Below are 23,750 nucleotides of genomic sequence, written 5' to 3'. Positions count from 1 at the left end.
AGGATCACACTAATCCAGCACCCTATTATTGAGTTGCCCCACTCAAGCAGCGGCCATATTGAGTGGGGCACATGAGATTAATAACGTGCTGGATTAGTGTGATCCTAGTTCATTTTATTACTTCATTGCTGTGCTGTATGTGTATAGGCCAATGTAGTTGGATCTGTATGTGCGTTATAATTAATTGAAATTAATCGATTTTAAAAAATTTCGATTAATCTAACACGAAAATTCGTCGTAACAGCCCTACAAATTTTGTTATAGGTTAGAGACTTAGCAAGAGGAGAAGTGGTGATGAAGATTAGCAAGTAAAAGAAGGAAAAGAAAAACACAACTATTACTATTTCCCTAAATATTAATATTATTCAGGATTTATATAGTGCCACCAGTTTACAATAAAAGGAAGACCTTACAGTTACAGTAACATCCAAAACAAGATGGTTAGGAGGGCCATACCCAAAAAGCTTACCTAAAGATTCTGTCTGGTGCTTTTTAAACCCAGGCTGATGTCTCTTTTTGGTGATGAGGTTGATTGTGAACAGGTTATCAGATGTGAAATCAACAATTTGTTCCTGCCTGTGTAACCTCCTAGGTGGGAAGGAAGTTAGAAGTGGTACTTTCTATATTCCTTTCTTTGCAGTCTTAAATGAAAGTGGCATCTATACTTACCTTTTTGGGGGCTTGTGTCATCAAAAATTCTGCATTATATTTTAAGGAAAGGACCATTGAAAGGTAAGTATAGATGCTCATCTTTTACAGCACATGCTTAGTTTATGGGGTCCCTTGATATATTAAAACAGGCATATAAAACAGATACGTGCATTGTTATTGTAAAAAGTAACAATCACAGTATCTGGTACTACCTGTGTATATTTTTGATGGGCCCTTTTATTTGGCATAGAAATATTTATTAGAAGTTATTGACTTGAGTTTGTTTCATACAAAAATAGGTAATGGCTTAGAGTTGTTAAAATAACATTAATAACAGAGTTCTTTACTTAACCTCTATACTTAACCACTCACCAATAAACCACCTGCACACACAGATAAAAGCAGATAGAAGATGATGTCACTATACTCAGAACAATGAGAGATGTATGACACTGAACTGTATAAAAGGAGAGGGAGAGGAGTCAGCTTATTGTATTGTCACTGTGATACACACACTGCAGAGGTCTGTGTCACATATGGAAGATTAAAGACTTGACTAGAATTGAAGAAGAATCCAGTGATCAGAGCTATGATGGTATCATATGCCTACATCATCCAGTTCTTTGTGATCCTCCTATGCATGACACCCAGCAGATCAGAAATACAAAGTCCGGCCTGTACTCTAAACTTTACTGATGTATTTGATGAATTCCAATACTTTCAGGATGGAGATGTGATTATTGGAGGGGTGCTCACTGTGAGGTCAAGTGGAAATAATGCAGATACACCGGAAGAGAAGACTTACACGTAGGTAACTTACTTGCCAAGTAGAGAAAAAGTGATCAGGTTGACAAAGAAAACCAAATATGCTTTTACAAAAAGATAGGAAAAAATGAATGCACGTGACCAAAATATTTGTATAAGAATGTACAGTATATAATATTTTCTCCACATGTCAATGCAAACCAAGCTGTCCAGAAAGAGTTGTGACAAACTATAACACCGTCGGGGTGTTGGAGAAATTGCAGCAGAATCTTTTTTTAAGGATGCTATAAACCAGGTAAATGAAATATGACCATTGTAAGCAGAGAGATGTATGACACTGAACTGTATAAAGAGAGGGGGAGAGGAGTCATCTCATTGTACTGTCACTGGGATACACACACTGCAGAGGTCTGTATCACATATGGAAGATTAAAGACTTCACTATAATGTAAGAAGGTTCCAGTGATCAGAGCTATGGCCCTATCATATGTCTTTTTTTAAGGATGCTATAAACCAAGTAAATTAAATATGACCTTTGTAAGCACTCTGTGTCCATCTTAAAGTTTTGTCACATCCCCTGTCATTGTCAGTTTTCCTGAACAGCTTGATCTGCATGTAAATGTGAGGAAAATATAAACAATATCAATTAAAACTAACATCTTGCTAGCAAATGCTTTATGGTAACTGCTCTTAAAAAGCTGTTAGATTTGTCTATATTATTGAATAGATTTGCTTTCCTGTTTACGTGATCAAAAAGCTAATATTATCCATATGACTCTGTCCAGTTTTGTGGTCTGACTTTGGTTGGATACACTATATAGTTAGTCTCAGTGGCAATTCATTCAGTGTTTGTCCCTGTCAGACCCGCCACCATCAAAATACAATAGACCTGCAGGGGGTACAGTGTATGGCCAGTTTAAGACCCCTTTTACATGCCCATTCCAATCAGATCTGCCTCAGATCCAATCAGTTTTTCAGGCTGACTTGATCAGAAGCAATTAGTCTAAGGGCAGGGGGATGTAACCAGACATGAGTCCGTTTATATCTGATTACATCTGCAAGAGGAAGGAAAAAACTGAACGGATATGGCTGTCACAAAAGTGACATTCATTCCATACTGCTCAGATCAGCAAGATATTTGTGCACAGATCCCCTGCTTATCCATGAGGAGGGACATGTGAAAGAGGCCTCAGTGGGAAAAGATCGGAGAAGAGCGGAGTCCAAGATCAGGGTCAAACAAGCCAGGGTCACAGCAGTCGGGTAGCAAGGTACAAAGGATGAGACAGAGGCAAAGTCCAGTAAATAATCCAAGGTCAAAAGGCAGGCAGCAAGCAAGAGTGGACACAGACAATCCGGGTCAAGCAAGATGATAGAACATACAGGAACACAGGAAAGCTGACAGACAATCTAGCAGTTTGGAGACAGGCAGGTTTGGTTTAAATAGTGTAATCCTTTAGGGCATCCCATCACTTCCTGTGCGCTGTTTAGCATGCTTTTTTGCGGCCATTCCATGGCGCGTGCGCAAAGCGTGCAAGTGCCCTTTTACCAGTGGTATGGAAACCGGGACCCCGCACATGCGCAATAGCAGGTGATCTCTGATACTTTCCCATTTTGCTTTCTATTAATCCCACCATAATATGATCTCTCTACCTTTTCCTTCTCACAAAAGTAGATTTTCTACATCTCCAAACTTTGCTTCCTTCTTAACCAATGACACCATCAAACTGCTAATTCACTCCATTGTTATCTCTTGCCTTGACTAGCTGAAATCTGCTTGTTATCCTACTTCTAAACTGGATATCCCCCCTTCAGGAATGCTGCTGCCAGACTCATCCTATATACCAACCCTTCATTGTCTGCAGACCCTCTCTGTCATTCCCTCCACTGGCCTACAATCACTCAAAGAATACAATGTACCAATTGCTATTCACAACTCTGCCCCGAGCTACATTGCCAACCAAATCTAAAAATATCACCCAAACCATCTTTGCTGCCCCTGCCCTGACCTTCTGCTCTCTAGGTCCCTTGTCACTACAAGTCGTACAATTTTGCTGCAGAACATGACGATTGACCTTGTTATACATGGGTAGGCACATAAAATGTGTTTTCTGTTTTTGTTGTTGTTTGAGCTGCTCGGTTATATTTGGTCCTAATATTTGAGATTTGGTCTCATTCACTTTATAATAGGATATCTCCAAAGAGGGCGAGTATTTATTGGGATACAGATGAAGAGACAAGGGGTTCTGTTAGTATTAGCAACACACCATCAGCAAATTGTCCATTTGTATAATTTATTTCTCTAATCTAAAGACCATGCACATCAGGGGAAATGTCCTATAATTTACGCTAATAGGTCCCATAAAAGGAAAAATTTAAAGGGGACAATGGGCAGCCATGCCAGGTGTCATTGCATATTAAAAATTCATATGATATGTCAGAAATATATACCCTAGCACAGGGCTCAAAATTTCAAGTCCTGAGCTACTAGCCAGGCCTTAAGAGTTACTCGCCACCAGTTGCCCCACCTAACCCCAACCCTGCCTCGGCCTTAACTCCGCCCCTAAACCCACCCTCTTAAATTATCTTATGAAATTACACTTTTAAATGTTGAAGGCAGAATAAAGTTAAAAAAATAAATATTAACAACAACAATATTAAGATAAAGCAATGTAAACATTGCGGCCCTCCACATCCCCACATATAAAATAAATTCCCTCCCCCCTGTTCTCTGCCTCCCCCCATATAAAATAATACCCCACCGTTCTCTGCCCCCCACATATATATTAAAAGAGCCCCCTCACCTGCTTGCCGTTATGCAGGGAGTAGGCACGAATCTGATCCCTCGTGATTAAGTCAGGTACAGACCGGGATCGCGTACCTGACTATGAGAGCAGCCGCTCCTTGCTGTCCTGTCCCTGGCTCCGTTCCTTTTCGGCCGGAGCTCTGCAGTTCTGAGCTCCGTTCTCTGCAGTAAGGTCTGCAGACCTTACTAATCCATCCTTGCGAACGGGGCTCAGAACTGTCAGAGCTCCGGTGATCGATCGAAAGTAACGGAGCCAGGACAGGACGGCAAGAAGCGGCTGCTCTCATAGTCAGGTACGCGATCCGTGACCGCGTGCCTGACTGAATTTCCACTCGCCCTCTCTTTATTTCCACTCGCCAAATGCGAGCTGGCGAGTGGAAATTTTGAGCCCTGCCCTAGCAGATGGGGAGACATAAAGGCTCCTAGGATAACTCCTAAGAAATCAAATTTTACAAGAATTGCCTTAAAGAACCTCCAGTGTATCCCATCAAACAACTTCTCACTATCCAAAGATGGAAGCAGAGAAGGTGTTCATCGGATCTTGAGATGTTTGAGGATGTTGAACAGGCATCTGGGGTCACTGGGGGCTTGGTGATCTTTCACAAATCCTACTGGGTCAGGAATGACTAATTAGAGAAGTGCATTCAATAGTCTGCAGGAAAGAACATATGCATAGATCTTCAGATCGGAATTTATTAGCAATATTGGTTTGTAATTATTCAGAATAGTGACAATAATGGTGACAATTATTTCTTGGTGCCTTTCTTTGGGTCCATGACTTTTGAGCTTAATGTCATGGTTTTTATTGAAGACCATGATAAGATGGGAATTAAGTGTGTCTTTAAATTGTTTATAATGTTCCATAGGAAAACCATTAATACCAGGAATTTATTCGGTAGAGAGATATTCAATAGTGTCACACGTTTCTTGGATAGTAAATGGTTGAGAAGCAAGCCTCTAATTATTAAGTATCAATATATACAGTATATCATTTATTATAAATTGTGGGACTTTTGTGGTGCTACAGTGGAACTAGCTCATCATTGTTTTTTTTTTTAATCAATCTTTTATTGCACATGTTTCACATAAGTACAAACATAAAAATAATCAAATGTATCACATTGGGAGCACCAAAATACATCCGTATATTAGTCATATACCACCCACACGGTAACCTTCTAATATATCTCAAGAAGGTCTCTCAAAGTTTAATAACAGTCATACTCAAATATACAATTGTATCAACAAATGGGAAGGGTTAGATCATAGAATAATACATTTGATGAATTTTGCAGTGTAGATCATCATCTATTATCATAACATATAAGTGAACACACAAAAGCAGTTGTACATATGTATATACACTGAGTGGCCAGATTATTATGACCCCCCCATCAGTACTTCGTTGGGCCACAAGATGACTCCACGAAATGACTTCGTTGGGCGGCCTCGTGACTCCACGAGATGTTGAAAGGTGATGCGAGGAATCTGACACGGCACTGTTGCCCTTCTGTTGTCTAGTACCAGTCTTGCCCCTCCCCCGTTCTGCCCTAACATTGACTAGTCGCTGACGGCCACAATTCGCACGTTCAGACCCAGATTTTCGGCTGACAGTGCAGTCTTTAAACACTTTAACAACAGCTGCTCTTGAACATTTAACAAATTCTGCTGTTTTGCTGATACTCGCTCCATGGCTCCGAGCGCCAACAATCATCCCACGTTCAAAGGCTGTTAAATCTCGTTGTTTCCCCGTATCTTCAGAAAACAAATCACTTCTACTGTTGTGGTAAACAACCTGCTTCCCTATTTATAATGGTCTGGCCCTCTAGCAACTTCAGCGCCAAATTATAGCTAATTATAGCTAATTTGCCTGCAAACGTCAGGTGGTCATAATAATGTGGCCACTCAGTGTATACTCAAAGATGTCTTAGACTGTCTCAATTGCTCGCATCAAAACCGCTCTGAAATTACCCAAATGGTCCTAATATATGGTTTATAGAGGGTATTCTCACTTTGATTCAAACATCAATGTCCCCAAAAAAAGAAGAAAAAAAAATTGTGCCAGCCAGAGAGAAAATAAGAGACCATTTATATTACACCTGCACTGCACTAGTGTCTATTTCATTTATAATTAGTGATGGGCTGAACAGGCACGGGTTCAGTTCGAATTTGAACTTTAGAACACCCAAAAAGTTTGTTTACTGTCAGTGATCTGAACAGCAGCGCATTCTTCTCACAGCCGCCAGTGAACTTTTGATTGAAGAGTAACACGGTTTAAAGGACAGGTTACTATAAGTAGAATCATTATTTGATATGCTTGCTTTATATGTTTGTTTGTGTGGCAACATAAATGGTGAATAGTTTTCACTGCAATGAATCCACACTTGTCACAGTAATTTATTTCACATGAGATAACATGCATTGCTGAGCATTACTGCATTACTGTGTGGATGGGTCATGTATGTTCCCTCAACATTAGGGATTAGGAATTAGGAGTTAATTTCTGATCCCTGATATCGGTCTTACCTTTACGGTGGCCTTTTCAGTGGCATTTTATGTTACACTTGTCAGATGGGGTTAAGGGGTTATTCACTAAGCTGCTGATGGCAGCCGAGTGAATAATCAAGCTGAAGTGAAGGGAGCCGAACGCAGTTTGGCTATTTACTTTAACTGAGTACAGATGATTTCAGCCATACATTGGCTGGCTTCGGCTCCCATTGGTTTAGCCGAACATGTTCTTTCCTGCCCTACCAGGCCTGTGCTCAGATTAGGGGCCTGGTTGGCAATTTTAGGGGGGTCCCCACATTTCTTTATTCCCATTTTTTTTTTGGGGGGGGGGTTCTCCTTAAAATTCCTACCAGACCTAAATGGCCTGGTATTACTTTTTTTTTTTGGGGGGGGGGGGACCCAATGCACTTTTTTTAAATGTATTTTTAACTTGGGGTTCCTCCTCACTTTCCTACCAGACCTAAAGGGTCTGGTATGGATTGGGAGGGGACTGCATGCTGTTTTTTTAATTATTTTGTTTACATTTGCAGGGAGAACTCTGTGCTTTGGCAGACCATTCTCCCTGCTTTGGCTGTGACTGAGCTGTTTGCCTGCCTTGGACTGCTGTACGGGCTATTGTGAATAGCAGACCTTCGGTTCGGCTGATTTGAATGGATCCGGCGGCCGAAGTGAGCCGAAGGATTAGCCAAAACTACGGCTACATCCTTCGGCTCCTTTGTTAATAACCCCCCTTATTCTTTACCAGTGTTCCCTCCTGTGCACAAATACATGTACATTTATGTTGTCTACATGGATATTTAGCACAAGGATGAGATGACTTCAATCTGCCAAATAACACTCTTCAAGAAGTGAAAAAAAAACTTTTGATTGAGTCGTGTTTCCATAGCATGAGACAGGAAGTGATGGGAAATCTTCCAGCGAGGACATCTGAGCAGAATTTAGCTCACTTTGGAGGGATTTCCTGTCACTTTCTGTTATTTCTCTAGGACAGGAAGTGAAGGCAAATCTCTTCAATAGGACACAAACTGACATGTGTTTTTCTCCTACCCTACTCTAAACAAGAAAAGTTTGGTCTATGCATACACGACCCACTCGCCCTGAGCAAAATATACTGAAACAATTTACAAATAGGTGTATTGGATCTGCAAAGACCAAGTGATTGCTTTAAACATCTAGTGATGCCCCCTGATAAAGGGCTGTTGGAACGACGTTTTGACCATATATGATGAAGCACACTCTTCGACCACATTCAATACTCCTGCCCTGACTCTCTTATCCCTGTCTCCTACCTCGATTTAAAAAGTTAAGAAATCTGTGTTAAGGTTTTTCCTCTTCGCGGCCAGACAGGTCATTGCCGGACGCTGAAAGCCCACCCAGACTCCCCTATGCTTGAGTGGTTGAATAGTCTAAACGATATTATGCGTATGGAAGAAATGGTCGCTGCGGATACTGACCGTTATGAATCTTTCCAACAGGTGTGGAGATCCACAGTCTGATGTTTTTTTTAGAACTATTGATCACTGTCAATGTGTAAGCTCTTTCATACTACTGCTGGCCTTATGCCTTTCCCATGCTCTTTCTACGACTGATTGTCTGTTGGCCACTACTTCGCAATATCAGGTTCCCCAGATCTATCTCCCTTTGATGTTTTGTCTTGTCTTGTCTCGTCTTGTCCTGCGTCTATAGGTTAGTTTCTCCCCCCTCTGTCTATCCTTGTATTCCACTTAGGTTCATTCTGCTGTCGTTATTAGCAATATTTATAACCTCTGCCGAAGATGGTATGTAATAGATCCTGCAGATCACATTATATGTGTTCATTTTGTCTATGTACCTGATGTATGTTTTGCTTAACTCTAAACTAATAAACTTGATTTGTTCAAACATCTAGTGGTGGGATATTTGCTTGCAAACCTGCCATGTAAAACATAGAATTACTGTACTTCAACATTCCATTTGCTGTTACATATATTCCTGAATAAGCATTGCCCGGACGTCTTTCTATCTGTAGTTTATGTTATGTTGATCTCATGTGCAAATATTTAAAAAATGTGTTAACTTTTTTTACAATGAAAAACCTTTTTGTAGATCATCCACTCGGCCTCTTATAAGCCTCCTATCTTTCCTTTTTGCAATTGAAAATATTAATCAGGATCCAGACATCTTACCGAACATCACTCTAGGCTTCCATCTATATGATTCATGGCTAGAACCCAGGAAGGCTGTATGGGGTGTTCTAAAGATCTTATCTGGGCTGGAGAAGGAAATTCCTAATTATTCCTGTACAGAGCACGACAAGCTGGCTGGTGTTATTGGAGATCAATTTTCAGCCACAACAATCCCAATAGCCCAAATCCTCGGACTGTACAGATACACACAGGTCAGTGAAAACTACTTTTATTTTTGTAATACTAATCTAAATTAAGTTAGCAAGATACATTCTACAAACACATAACGGTCTTTAAAGGTTAAAGCATATGCAAATCCTAACAATTATCTTCTCTTATTTGAACTTTTGGATTGTTTGCTTTTAGTTAACAGTTATCTCTATGGACTATAGGACCACCACCACTGCTGCCGCCACCACCACCTTATGAGGATGAGTAGGGGTCAGGGAGTCTCCTAACCCATCTTCTGTCCTAGGGTGACATAGCTGCTACCCCATGGATAGAGTACACTGTTAATTCTATTTGACACTAAATATAATAGACTTCATGCCAATTACAGCTTTTTAAACCACTGTCAAATGATTTTATTATCACGCTCACCTCTGTGACTTTATTCCCTAGCCCACTTTCACAGTGCTGCTGACAACAGGGCTAATGTCGCTTAAGAGGCTCTGTAGATTTGAGCACTGTATTGAGTGCATGTGAGGGACCAAGACCACAGCACTCTGTGTTGAGCAGCTGTCCAGATCTTCGGCATGTTGCCAGCACAGGTCACTTTAACCCATTGCTGTAGCACAACAATTCCTTAAAAAAGATTTCCATATCTACAGTGTTACTCTTTATTAGTCATGGGCCAAACACCCCCGTGTTCGGTTCGAACTTTAGAACATGGGAAAAGTTCAAATTCAAACTCAATGCAAGTCTATGGGGCTAGAACTTTGAAAATCAAATGTCCCCATTTTGAAGGCTTATATGCAATATATTGGCCATAAAAAGCGTACTGGGATTTGGGTACTGCCCTGGGGGATATGAATTAATGAAAATAAAACCTTCAAAAAATACATTTTCAATCAAGGTGAAAGTTGATGTGGCAAAAAGACACATGAAAGAATTTCTAGGTGAGAGTAGCACAATGCAATATACATTTCATATTGCATAGGTTAATACAATTTATATTATATGTATAATTTATTTCCTAAGATAAAAATGCTATATTAAAGCTTGTACTGTTTTTATTGGGCTCTATCACATGAAAACCCAGCATGCCTTGTACAGGCATTGGGTCAATTTGCTCATAAAGGCTGTAATGGATTTTGTTCAACATAATGTTAGTCGGTGGACCCAAATTATGATATCAATATTGCAATTGCAAGAGAATGGACACACATGCCAAGATGTGCTTAATACGCCATTAAAGTATAACAGGAAAGTCAGTTAAGTGTTCGGATGCTCTTTCTATCACATCTACACATTCCAGTTTGGCATGCTGTTCCAAGTGTCTGCTGCATATACACTGAGTGGCCAGATTATTATGACCACCTGACGTTTGTAGGCAAATTAGCTATAATTAGCTATAATTTGGCGCTGAAGCTGCTAGAGTGCCAGACCATTATAAATAGGGAAGCAGGTTGTTTACCACGACAGTAGAAGTGATTTGTCTCTGAAGATACGGGGAAACAACGCGATTTAACAGCCTTTGAACGTGGGATGATTGTTGGCACTCGCGCCATGGAGCGAGTATCAGCAAAACAGCAGAATTTGTTAAATAGTCAAGAGCAGCCGTTGTTATAGTGTTTAAAGACCGGACTGTCAGACGAAAACCTGGGTCTGAACGTGCGAATTGTGGCCGTCAGCGACTAGTCAATGTTAGGGCAGAACGGAGAGTGGCAAGACTGGTACAAGACAACAGAAGGGCAACAGTGCCGTGTCAGATTCCTTGCATCACCTTTCAACATCTCGTGGAGTCACGAGGCGGCCCAACGAAGTCATCTCGTGGCCCAAGAAAGTACTGATGGGGTGGTCCTAATAATCTGGCCACTCAGTGTACATTTAACAAGAAATCATAAATTACTATAAAAGCTTCAATATATAAAATGGCAGCACTTCAGTGTAGGCAAAATCTAACTTTTCCCCATGCAACTGAGCACACCCTACCTATCTATACTGAACCTACTAGGCCACCATACTTCAGACATATGTAAATACTGTATATTACAGGATACACCCACAGTCCTTAGTGCTCATTCACAGAGCTAAGTGTCGGCCCGTACACATCTGTGCGGCGTGCACGGCCGTATCGGGCCATTCCCGGGCAGGACAGGTGCTGCGTGTGATTGTCTGCAGCAGCCTGTTCTTCTCTATGGGATTACGCGGCCGTACACTCACCTGAGCTGCACATCCGTGCGGGTGCGGGTGTCCGTACTCGTACGCGGACAGGATGGATCCTGTCTGTGCCCGGTCATGGACACTCGCACCCGCGCGGATGTGCAGTTCGGGTGAGCCTACAGCAGTGTGCGGCCTTATACTCCCATAGAGAAGTACAGGCTGCTGCGGACAATCACACGCAGCACCTGTCCTGCCCGGGAATGGCCAGATACGGCAGTGCACGCCGCACAGATCTGTACGGGCCGACACTTAGCTCTATGAATGAGGCCTAAGAGAACATCCATTTGGATGGTTGCTAAGACCGATACTAGGCTAACCCTGTATCACAATGACCATCATAACCAGAGGGTCTTGTTTTCCTTGATATAAAATATATACTGCAGCAGTGGAAAAGTGACAAAGAAAATATAGGGATAACAGCAGCAAAAAGGTAAATAAAATAACTATGCCAAATTTAAAAAAAAAACAGATGACAACCATGAGCCTATGCTTTCCAGAACGTAACCCATTTTCTTAAGGGGATTTCAACCCTAATTTTTCAAATCTCTAGTCTTCTTTTGGTGTTCCCTTACTTTCTCCCAATGTTTATGGATGTATTTATGTTCATCACTTGTGAAGGTACAACATTCACTTCCCTAAACCTCTGTGTTCGGTCGAAAGATAGCCATCTGCCAGGCAATTCGGAAATTCTACTTTCCTAATCTTGCTGTCTTCAGCACTTCCGAGTTCTTCCGAAGCTTAACTAGTTTCATTAAAGGAGAACTATGAGGTGGGTGCTCATAGGAATTTTTAATTTTTATTGTTATCCTTTAAAAAGGATATATGTTAAAACCACTGCTCCTTTAAAAAAATAATTGGGGGGGGGGGGGTCCTTAATTGGGGGGGGAGGGGTTTATTGATTTCTGTCCCCTAGTGCAATACCCAGACCCCCATGCCTTTTTTATGGCCAATTACTTGCATATAAATCCTCTTAAAAGGGACAATCATTTTTGAAAGTTCTACCCTCTTTGACTTGCATTAAAGGAGAAGCTCTGCGTGCTTTTCACTCACCTCATAGTTCTAGCCGACCTGTGACAATGAGACTCACTGTATAGTGAGCCTAGGGTGATGGGAGGACGCTGGTTTGTGTCCTCCCGTTACACTAAGGAGAACTATGGGGAAAAGCCCTAACCCCATAGTTCTCCTTTAAGTATGACATCCATTAGGTCTGCATGGTGGGAAAATTAGCTCTAGGTAGTGCATTAGGGATGCAGTCCACTCGCAAATATCTTCTTTTTTGAAACAAAATATCAAATGTTCACATAAGCTTCCCTCACAGGGGTTTTCCAGATGAACATTCCTGTGTTACTTGCAAAACAAACACAGATTTAGCCTCCTGGCTTCCACTTTCAGTGTCTGGCTGTTTTGACCCACTGGTCCTTTGTCTGTTCCTCCACAGACTAACCCTCACTATAAATCTGACCGGCACTCACACTGGCTGCCCTCAGTCTCACTGACTCTCTCTCTCAGCCCCACTAGCTCTTCCTCAGCCTCACTGAACTTTGCTCCTGCCATCCTTAATAAGGCCATCTCTAGCCACATGACCAACCTCGGCCAGAAGTCAGAAAAACCCAGAAAGAACTGCAAAGCAAGCCTCTTCCCTGTAAAGAAATCTACCTCCCGAAATCCATCAACCTTTCTAGCTTAGAGTCCTGGGTGTCCTTTAACCCTTATTTTACCATAAACAGGTCCAGCCCTGTCACCATATTTATTACATTTGTTTAAAATATGAATTCCTCCTCCCAGCCTTTTAGGAAACCAGGCCAGGATTTCTTGTTTTCAATGAAACTAGACCTTTAAATCTTTTAATGGGGATGAGATACCAAGTGTGCTAAGGGTCCTTTTTCGTAAATGTGTTACATACTGTATATGAATTTCTGGGTTTAATTTCCCTAATGTACAATTGACAAATGAATTGAGGGGTAACTAAGTAAAAGCACTTCTCCCACAAAAGGAATACATATTGTGCGACAGACTAACCATTTTTTTTATAGGGTGTTTAAAAACGAAGCATTTAGTTAAGGAAATATGGGAGTGAAGTAGAATTAAGTGTATTTGTTAGGTTCATTCCAAAATGGTATAAATAAAATCCTGCAGGGCCTCTTCAACTGGATCATAGCCTATATTTAGAATGAAGAAAAGAGGAGCATAAGTCACCATATGTCAAATATCCATATGTAGTATCATATGTCAAAAGATGGGTCATAAGTTTTAGGCTGCCATATTTGCAAGCACATTTTTTTAAAATGGTGCGTTAACATATCTACACATACAAAGACATGCTCATATGATCCTGATATTAGTAACTAAATAAGGAGGGGTTAGGGGGTGTTTTCACTGATACACCTGGATTGTGCTTAGCACATACTAATCATGAAGAAACAGAATTTGCAGCAATTGCGGAAAAACCTGTGTGACGAACAGCAGGTCAGAGTTTGTAAGAGAAACTTACCTTTCCAGCGTCCCGAACAAGGAGGGTGGCTCCGCCTCCTCTCCGCCGACATCACAACTCTCCCCCTCCTTGTCAGTTTAATCTGACAGTGTTTTGGACCTGCTCACAAATTTAGATCGGATCAAAAGGTTCCGTACTTATATCTGCCGCCTGGCCTGATTATACAGAGTGTACACTCAGAGATAGAAGGATTCACACTGAGACACATTCAGGGTAAGGTACTTCTGTTTTTATTCTTCTGCTTTTACATGATTTTATTTAGGCAGCTGAACGCGTATATTTAAGCGTAGCATTGCAGAAAAGCATTTTAGTTTATATATTCTAGTTCAGGGCTCAAAATTTCAAGTCCTGTTTATTTCCACTCGCCAAATGCGAGCGGGCGAGTGGAAATTTTGAGCCCTGTTCTAGTTTATCATTGGTAGATCCATTCATGCATAACTTCCTGCCAAGATGTTTATATCTTTCGTCTTGGGTGTTGTCTGAAGAGGAGGCGCCATCTTAGTTCCTATTTCTAGTGCGTAATTCGGATATGAGGGGGAGGGGGTGCTTCGCACCAATTTCTGAGTAAGGTTTTGAGTAAGGCAAACGAGAGCGAAGGAGAGCGAAAAGCAAAATAACATATATATTACAATTGATCTATTGAGATAGGCATTTTGTCATAATCATACTTAACCACTTCCATTACAGTCCCCCCTTCACTTGTACTGTGTTTCTGCAATGAACATAGACGCTGGACAAAGCAGCAGAACCCACACTATCCATCCTGAAGTAGTGACACTCAGCCTGCATGCCTCTCTCCATCTTGCAGGCTGGATGATCTCTCTCCATCCTGGACTTCATAATCAGTAGCAGCCCTTTTCACAGCAGTGACTCCGAGTCCACCTAGATTCGGCCTCCAGATCTGCTGCCATTAACCCTACCAGGACATCCATGTGCAGTACTAACAGTCTGACCCAACAACCACTACATACCTGTTTGCTTCCAAGCTGAGATCTCCCTTAGCAACCACTTGATTGTGACATCTACTCAGTTGGTAAGAGGACTGTATGCACCCAACCTACCTTATCTTCCTGAAAGGAACACTATGTTCAGACTCCTGAACAGCAAGTATCTTTTGTTAATTATTCCTTATGACTTTTGCCTCTGATGTGATGTAACAGAAGGAGGAATATTGAGAAACTACTATACAGGACTATCTTGCTTTATTGACTTTTGTTTGACTTCCTGGAGTGAGGTAACTTGGGGAGCAAGATCCATTTATGTTGTTCACAAAGAGTAATTGAGTGTTACTTATACTTAAAGCACCTTTCTTGGGTTTATACCTGGCTCGGTGATAGCCGCAGCTGAGATTCATACACCCTTGCTACAAACATACAGCAGTGTTAAGGTGCCCATACACTTTGCAACCCTCGCAAGACTTTTATCTTGCAAGGGTTGTAAAGTACTTAAAAAAACGTACGATCTGCCCATCTTGGACAGGCAGATCGTACTTGCAATCATCGCAAGCCCGCCCCCCTGAGGGGCGGGCTTGCGATGACTGCAATGAGGGGCGGGCTTCCGATGACTGCAAACGGGCAGTGTGCGCGTGCACACACCGGCCCGTTTGGCAGTTGTCGAACAAGCAGGCCACTAACTCGCCGAGAATCGTACGATTCCCGGCGGGTTTTCCAGCCTGCTTGTTCGACGGAAGAAGTGTGACCGTACAGTAGAAACGGTTGCATGCCTTCCATACACTGCACGATTATCGTACGATCGCGGGATTTCCCGCGATTCTCTTACGAGAATCGTGCCGTGTATGGGCACCTTTACAGAGTTCACCATTGACACCAATATGTGATGAGCAACTGGCCAGATCCCATTTCTGCCACCAATTTTGCTAGTGAATCTAAGCTAAGTGTATTTGTTAGGTTCATTCCAAAATTGTATGAATTAAATCCTGCAGGGCCTCTTCAAGTGGATCCTAGCCCATATTTATAATGAAGAAAAGAGGAGCATAAGTCACCATATGTCAAATATCCATATGTAGTATCATATGTCAAAAGATGGGCCATATTTGCAAGCACATTTTTTTTTTAAATGGTGTGTTAACATATCTACACATACAAAGACATACTCATATGATCCTGATATTAGTAACTAAATAAGGGGGGTTAGGGGGTGTTTTCACTGATACACCTGGATTGTGCTTAGCACATACTCATCATGAAGAAACAAAATTTGCAGCAATTGCGAAAAAACCTGTGTGACAAACAGCAGGTCAGAGTTCACCATTGACACCAATATGTGATAAGCAGCTGGCCAGATCCCATTTCTGCCACCAATTTTGCTAGTAAATCCAGTGATGGCAAAGTATTCACCATTCAGCAATTACAAGAAATCGATGAACACGTTAAGGTATATCGTGATAGAGGAACACACCACTGTTTCCAGTTAAAAAAATTATTAAGGGACAACTTTCTGTCTATTGGAGTGCAGATAGACAGGCACATGATTTAAAGGCAGCTAACAATACAACATAAAAAGATACACCTATGATTCCAAATCCACATACACTCTTAGGTCAAATACCACCTACAGCCACCTGTGTTACTGTGATAGATTTTTCCAATGCTTTCTTCTCTGTTCCATTGCATGAGAGTTGCTGGTACCTTTGTTGCATTTATGCTGGTTGTGACCCAGTATACATGCATGTGTTTACCTTAGGTTATAGTAAGTTCCCCTTCAGGGCCGGTGCACACCTATGCGACACCCCACCGCGCGGCAATCTTGCATGATTTTGGGCGGATTGCCCCGCGGTCAGGAGTCATATAGGTGTGCACCGATCACGCTGTGGGTGCCATTATTTTCCAATGGCACTCCAGTCGTGCCGGGCGGATCGCGTGGTTTCTCACCGCAGCTCCGCCCGTGTTTCTGAACACGATTGCGGCTAAAACTAATGTTAATAAGAAACCACATCAAACACACCAACATTCATACCAATAAAATACAAAATGAGACAAACCAAAACACAAACCATACCATCTCTGACTAGTCAAGTCAGGGAATCATTGCGAGCATATCTCATGGTTATTATGACAGAGCAAGGTCACATCTCCCGATTTGCATAACTTTTGTCAGTCAGTGATGCAGAAGGTACTTAAGCCATTGAATCAGAATAGAATCCATGCAACTAGCAGTTGCATGCATTGTTTACAGCTCCCTCGTGTGTCTTGTAAAGGTGCCTGGACCAAAGTGATGTCACATTCTGGCTCCCAGCACCTCTACAGGGTGTGCAAGGGAGTTGCACAAGCAATTCTGGTGTGGGAGGCGCATTGAATGGCATCCCAAACACACCTCCCGCCCACAGTCTAAGTCACTAGTAACAGCTTACATGTTCAGTGATCCTTTAAATCCCAACTGAGGAGCTTATAACAAATGTTCGTATAAAAGAACATCTGGGTTGCAGTGACCATAATATGATTTAATGTAACTTAAAGTGACATTAAACCCTCAGATTTTTTAACATAAAACAATAGTGTAGTGTGTGCCTTACTGTAATCCATGGTTGTTTCCCTTCTCTTTGATGCTCTTCCTTTTAAATATGTATCTGTTCTCATGCTTGGAGAGAACTTCCCTTTTCAGCTCAGGGCCTCTTCCTGTAGTGCTGGCTCAGGTTACAGCCTATACACAGACACCATGTGAGACAAGGCAGTCTGCTGAAAAGGGAAGTTCTCCCCAAGCATGAGAACAGATACAGATTTAAAAGGAAGAGCAGCAAAGAGAAGTGAAACAACCATGAATTACAGTAAGGCGCACATTACAGTATTGTTTTATGTTAAAAAATCTGAGGGTTTAATGTCACTTTAAGTTGCAAACAAGGAGCACACACTGGAAAAATAAAAACGCTCCAAGACTTAGAATGGGAGGGAATTCTGCCATTAAAAGACAAAAGAACAGAAATGGGAATGTTTCAAATCAATTAGAGATGCACCAATATATTGACCGCCGAAACATATCAGCAGAAAATAGCACTTTTGGCATAATGCCGAAAGTGCCATTTTCTGGCCGATACAGCAATACAGCAGCGCATCCATTCTTTCTTTCCTCCCCGCTAGGCGCTGCTCTGTGTCCCAGCGGGGAGGAGAGAAACTGTCACAGGCGGCAGAGCGCTGCGGGAGGAGAGCGCTGTGAGCGGCCAGCATCTCTCCTGCACGCTCCACTTAGCCTCCTGTCACAGATCAAAAGAGCGGAGACAGCCCATGCTGTCAGGAAGCTGAGCTCTCCTCCCGCAACGCTCGCTCAGCCTCCTCTGACAGTGTGTCAGGAAGGGGAGCAGGTACAAGCAGTCAGTGATCGCTGACTGTAAATAATTGAGGACAGAGTATGTTTACTATATCCTCAATTATGAATGAATAATAAGTGATCTACATCTCCTCCTACATCACCTGTTCATTCATGATTGTGGTTATAGTGAACACACTCCGTCCTCATGTTATGAATGAACACTCAGTATAGATGATTCCTGTTCATTGATAGCAGGGGATACAGAAAAAGAGATTGAGGACTCTGCTTCCTCAATCTCTTTTTCTATTTAAAAAAAGAAATATAAGGGGTCTGTTCAGACCCCCAATATTTCCCCAAAAAATCTTCAAATATATTAATAGTAAAAAGAACAGGTCCGAGCATGTAGTCTCCTTACAAGATAACTCAGAGTTAGTAAACGGGGACAAAGAGAAGGCAAATCTATCAAATATTTTTCCAGCTCTGTGTACACAAAGAACATGGTGGAACTCAAGTCCATAATGGTGATGGCAGTGCCGCAAGCAGTTAAACAGAAACAGTTAGAGAAAATTAAGGTGCACAAAAGCATCTGGACCAGATGCCTTACACCCATGCATCCTCACAATCTGAGCTCTGTTATTACGAAGCTAATGTATCTAATTTTTAGGGACTGTTTAATGATTGGCTTGGTAACAACCAATTGTCGCAAGGCCAAGGTGGTACCTCTATTTAAAAAGGTATCAAAAACATAACAAATTAATTACAGACATGTAAGATTAACTTCTATAGCCATGAATATGCCTTAAAGCCTAATAAAGGATCACATACTTTTTATGAGGAAGTAAGCCGAATGCTAGACAATGGAACGGCTATGAATATAGTATACTTGGGCCTGTGTCTGACACAGTTCCCTGAAGACATCAAATGTGTAAGTTACATAGTTACATAGTTACATAGTATTTGAGGTTGAATAAAGACATTAGTCCATCAAGTCCAACCTATTAGGATCTCATTCTAGGAGTACCCGTACCCCTGTATATTACGGTCCCTTAAGAAATCGTCCAAAAGTTTCTTGAACAATTCCACATTATTTGCTGAAATCACCGCCTGTGGCAGTGAGTTCCAGACCCTAACTGATCTTACTGTGAAGAACCCCCTTCGCCCCTTGTGCTGGAATTTTTTTTCCATCAATTTTAGGTGATGGCCTCTAGTTTTTGTAACGGAGTTAATTTTAAACAGTTTATCGCTAATGTTGCTACCACCATTAAACATTTTGTACATGGAAATCATATCCCCCCTTAATCTCCTCACCTCTAATGTGAACATGTTTAAATTTAGTAGCCTCGTCTCGTAGCTCTGGTCCTCCATACCCCTAATTAGTTTGGTTGCCCTTCGCTGGACTTTTTCCAACTCAAGGACATCTTTTCTTAGTACTGGTGACCAGAACTGGACCGCGTACTCCAGATGAGGTCGAACCAATGATCTATAAAGTGGCAAAATTATAGACTTGTCCCTGCAATACATCCCCTTTTTAATACAGGACAAGACCCTGCTAGCTTTGTTTACAGCAGCCTGGCACTGCAAACTACCTTTCAGTTTGTGGTCTACAATGACCCCCAAATCCTTCTCCATTTCTGACTTCCCCAGCGGCATACCCATAATTGTATAACCCATTTGTTTATTTTTAATTCCAAAGTGCATTACTTTGCATTTATCGACATTAAACCTCATCTGCCACATTAATGTTTAAAGTTTAAAATATTCAGTCTGTAATGGGATAGAAAACTGGCTTCAAGACTGTATTCTGAGAGTGGTGATTAATAATTCATACTCTGAATGGTCTGAGGTTGTTGGTGGTGTCCCCCAAGGTTCAGTGTTGGGTCCTTCACTGTTTAATCTATTTATAAGTGATATAGAGTTAAGGTTTAAAGGAGAACTATGACATGAGTGATTTCCACTCACCTCATAGTTCTAAGCCGACCTGTGACAATGAGACTGTCACAGGTCGGCTCAGTAGATCGGGAGGTGAGGGAAAACATACCGGGTTCCCTCACCTCTCGATCCTGTCACGGCTCTCTGCCGTGACAGGGGGAGGGGCTGGATTCCCCTCTCCCCGCTCCGATCTGCCAGCGCTGACTGGCGGAACGGACGGTGGAGGGGGCGGGTACAGCTGGCTCTGCCTCTAGATAGGCAGAGCCAGCTGTCACTCACGCAGCTGGGCGGATCCCGTCATCTAAGTCGGGATCCGCTCCAGGTGCGGCGTCTCAGTATACCGCGAGCTGTAGCTTGCGGTATACTGAGCTTAGGGTGACAGGAGGACGCTAGTTTGTGTCCTCCCGTTACCCCAAGGAGAACTATGGGGAAAAACACTGACCCCATAGTTCTCCTTTAAAAGTACTATTTCTGTATTTGCAGATCACTCCAAGCTATGTAGAGGAATACAGTCCTTAAAAGATGTCTGCAATTTACAAGTAGAACAAGTTGATACATGTAAAGTTCTGCACTTGGGGACTAAAAACCTGCATGCGTCATACACTCTGGGGGGAGTATGTTTGGGGGAGTCAATGATGGAGAAAGATCGGGGTGTTCTGGTAGATCATAGATTTAATAATAGCACGCAATGTCAAGCTTCCGTTCCTAAAGCAAACAAAATATTTTCTTGTATTAAGTGGGGTATAGACTCCAGAGAGTGATATATAATCCTGCTCCAATACAAATCATTAGTTAGACCAAATCTTTAATAAACAGCTCACTTCTTGGCACCAGTTCACCAAAAAGGATATTGTGGAACTGGAGAAAGTGCAGCGAAGGGCGACTAAACTCATAAGTGGCATGGAGGAGCTCGGCTATGAGGAAAGATTAGTTGAACTAAATGTGTTTTCTCTGGAGAAGAAGCAAATAAGGGGGGACATGATCACCATGTATAAATACATAAATGGTCCATATAGTAAACTTGGTACAAAAGCATTCACTTTAAGGTCTCAGAAAATGACAAGGGGACACTCTTTGCATCCGGAGGAAAAGAGGTTTGCATATGGAAAGGCTTCTTCACAGTAAGAAGAAGCTACCTCAGTTAACTGTTTTAAAAACAATCTGTATGCGTTCCTAAATGCACAGAATATTACTAGATATTAACATTGTATAAGTAAAACACATCAGAGATTGTTGATCCAGGGAATATCCGATGACCTTTTTCCCCTGTTAGAGGTTTATAGGTTTTTGTTGTCCTTCCTTTGGCTCATCTGTGGGTAACTGTGAGCATAGGCCTCTGTTTAAACTTAATTAGCAAAATACATTTCAGGTGCATCAAAACAAAAGCTTTTTAAAAGTCTAAAGGTGGCCATACACCTGCCTTTTGTCTCATAAACATGTTGGAAAACCAGCCGAAAATCTTACGAGTTGTGGCGTGCTCGTAAGACAAATGCTGCATGGGCCGGTGTGCGCAAGTACACACTGCCCGCTCAGCATTGCAGTCATCGGAAGCCCTCCCCTCAGCGGGACGGGCTTGCGATGATCGCAAGTACGATCTGCCTGTCCAAGATGAGCAGATCATACAAGCTTTTAATTACTTTACAACCATCGCACGACTCAAGTTGTATGATGGTTGTAAAGTGTATGGCCAGCTTAAAAGTTTGTTTTGCAAAAAGTAATTCTAACAGGGGAGAGGCTTTTTCAGGCTGATTGCTTTCTAAAGAAAACAAACTGTAAGACTTTGAACATTCTTTGTTTTGATGCACCTCTAATGAATTTAGCTGATTGTAAGATCAAATGTACTTTAACCACTTTAGGACTACTATACATAAACTATATATAGATATATATGTATCATGGTCCTAAAGTGGTCTGTACCAAAATGTAGCAACGATGTAGGAAATACAAGTAATCCAGGTGGCTGTGGAACCACCCAATAATTTGTTTGGACTTAAAAAAGGCTTCCATCACTCCTTATAACCACCATATATCTTGGGCTCTGCTGTCCCTCATGCTCTCCTGGGATTGGGTGGACCAAAGGAGATCAGTACACATACACTGTCTTATTTCCCCTTTGGTGAATGAACCCAACATTTATGAGGATTTTATCACTTCTAGTTTAAGGCTGTCGCTCCTCTGGCCACTGTGGCTTCATTTGGGTCCACAAGTGAAATTGGTGGTCTAAAAGACCCCTGATGTCTACATAAAGACCTGCCACTAACTCTGTGCTATCACATATCGAGCTTATATTGTGTATTTTTCCCTAAAAATATTAAATTGTTACATAGTTACATAATATTTGAGGTTGAATAAAGACACATGTCCATCAAGTTCAACCTTTGTGTTGCTGTGTGTGTTTTTGTGCGTGCATTTGTGTATATTAAATTAATGTCATAAACATTTGTGCCAATATTGTGCCACATAAAAAATTGCAACTAGCATTTCTTTATTCAACGGGGCCTCTTTTTTTCAGAAAAAAATGTAATTGTTTGGAGGTTTTAAGCAGTATTCCAGAGAAAATTGTGCGTGCAAAGATTACCCCAGTCCCAAACTGACAAAAATGTTTGCACGATGCAACCTATAATAATAATTTTAATATCAGCTGGATGTGAATGTAATCTGAAAATATAATAACATTATAGTTAATAGTTCTTCTTTTTAGATCAGCTATGGAAGCACCGATGAATCATTAAGTGACAGACGGCTTTACCCGCATGTTTTCAGGACGGTTCAGAATGATCATGTCTATTATTTAGCAATCACCAAACTAGTGAAACATTTTGGATGGAACTGGGTTGGAATACTTTTATCAGACGATGATACTGGAGAGAAGGAGGCAGAAATTCTGAAGAAACTTTTGACTTCCCGAGAGATTTGTGTGGCTTTTGAAAAAAGAATGACTGTGAATTCTGCTGCAATTGATCAGTGGAAAGACACAATTAATAATGTACATTGTAAGGTTTTAATACTTTGTGGTTCCGTCACAAGAAATTCCATTCATTATCTATTTGAATACTTTTCATACAAAAATAATATTATGCTTATCCTTCCCCCAGCCTGGTCTTCAACTGACATCCATTCAGTATCTCTTTTATTTAGGTTTATAACAATATTAATTTTAGAACTTGTTAATCCTCCGATTCTGAGAGATAATATTCTGTTTGATGACCAACTATTGTCAAGACATTCACAAATTAATGCCGTGATAAAATCTCTGGTCGTTACATTTTACAATATGACATCATCTCAAAATGGGAAAAATGTTCATTTCCAAAATGGTACTATTATTGATCAATCTTTTTCAGTAGGATTCTTACTTCCTATAATGATGGAAAGTATGATCTCCAGTGAATCTCTACGAGCATATCTTGCAGTAGAAGCTATGGCTGAAGCTATTCGTTTATTCAACAAGTTTAATCACAGCTTTAATAATAACAGATTCCAGCAGGTAAAACAATATAGTCCATCACTCGGTCAAGATTTTTAGGCTGAATTTTTGTATATAAACATAAAGTTTAAGCTGTTTAAAAGTACTGATGATTTGAGATTATGACCAGGCTATAGGCATCTGAATATTTACATATTTTTAAATACAAATACACTTTAAGTCAAGTGTAGTTACAGCCATTGGAGCAATTCATCATCAAAATTTACAAAAGAAGTAGTGAGGTCACTCAGGTCAGGTCTCCCTGACGCATGTTTCTCTGTTCCCTCTTCTTTGGCACCTGGCCCGTGTCTACATTATAGAATA

At 41.3% G+C, this 23,750-nt stretch overlaps 1 protein-coding gene across 1 annotated transcript in view; it reads left to right on the top strand.

Moving 5' to 3' along the window:
• Positions 1-1,243: 1,243 nt before the first annotated feature.
• Positions 1,244-23,750, top strand: part of LOC108796249 (vomeronasal type-2 receptor 26-like) — a 28,920-nt gene continuing 6,413 nt past the window's right edge. Inside the window, exons 1-3 of the mRNA XM_018567708.1 lie at positions 1,244-1,458; positions 8,813-9,104; positions 22,662-22,901. Of these exons, the coding sequence (XP_018423210.1) occupies positions 1,244-1,458; positions 8,813-9,104; positions 22,662-22,901 (747 nt within the window). The remainder of the gene's footprint in view (positions 1,459-8,812; positions 9,105-22,661; positions 22,902-23,750) is intronic.

The sequence above is a fragment of the Nanorana parkeri genome, unplaced genomic scaffold (assembly GCF_000935625.1).
Source record: "Nanorana parkeri isolate BGI_ZX_2015 unplaced genomic scaffold, ASM93562v1 scaffold1085, whole genome shotgun sequence".
Taxonomy (NCBI): Eukaryota; Metazoa; Chordata; class Amphibia; order Anura; family Dicroglossidae; genus Nanorana; species Nanorana parkeri.
Note: the sequence above shows the minus strand (reverse complement) of the source record. Positions and strands in the feature narration are given on the sequence as shown.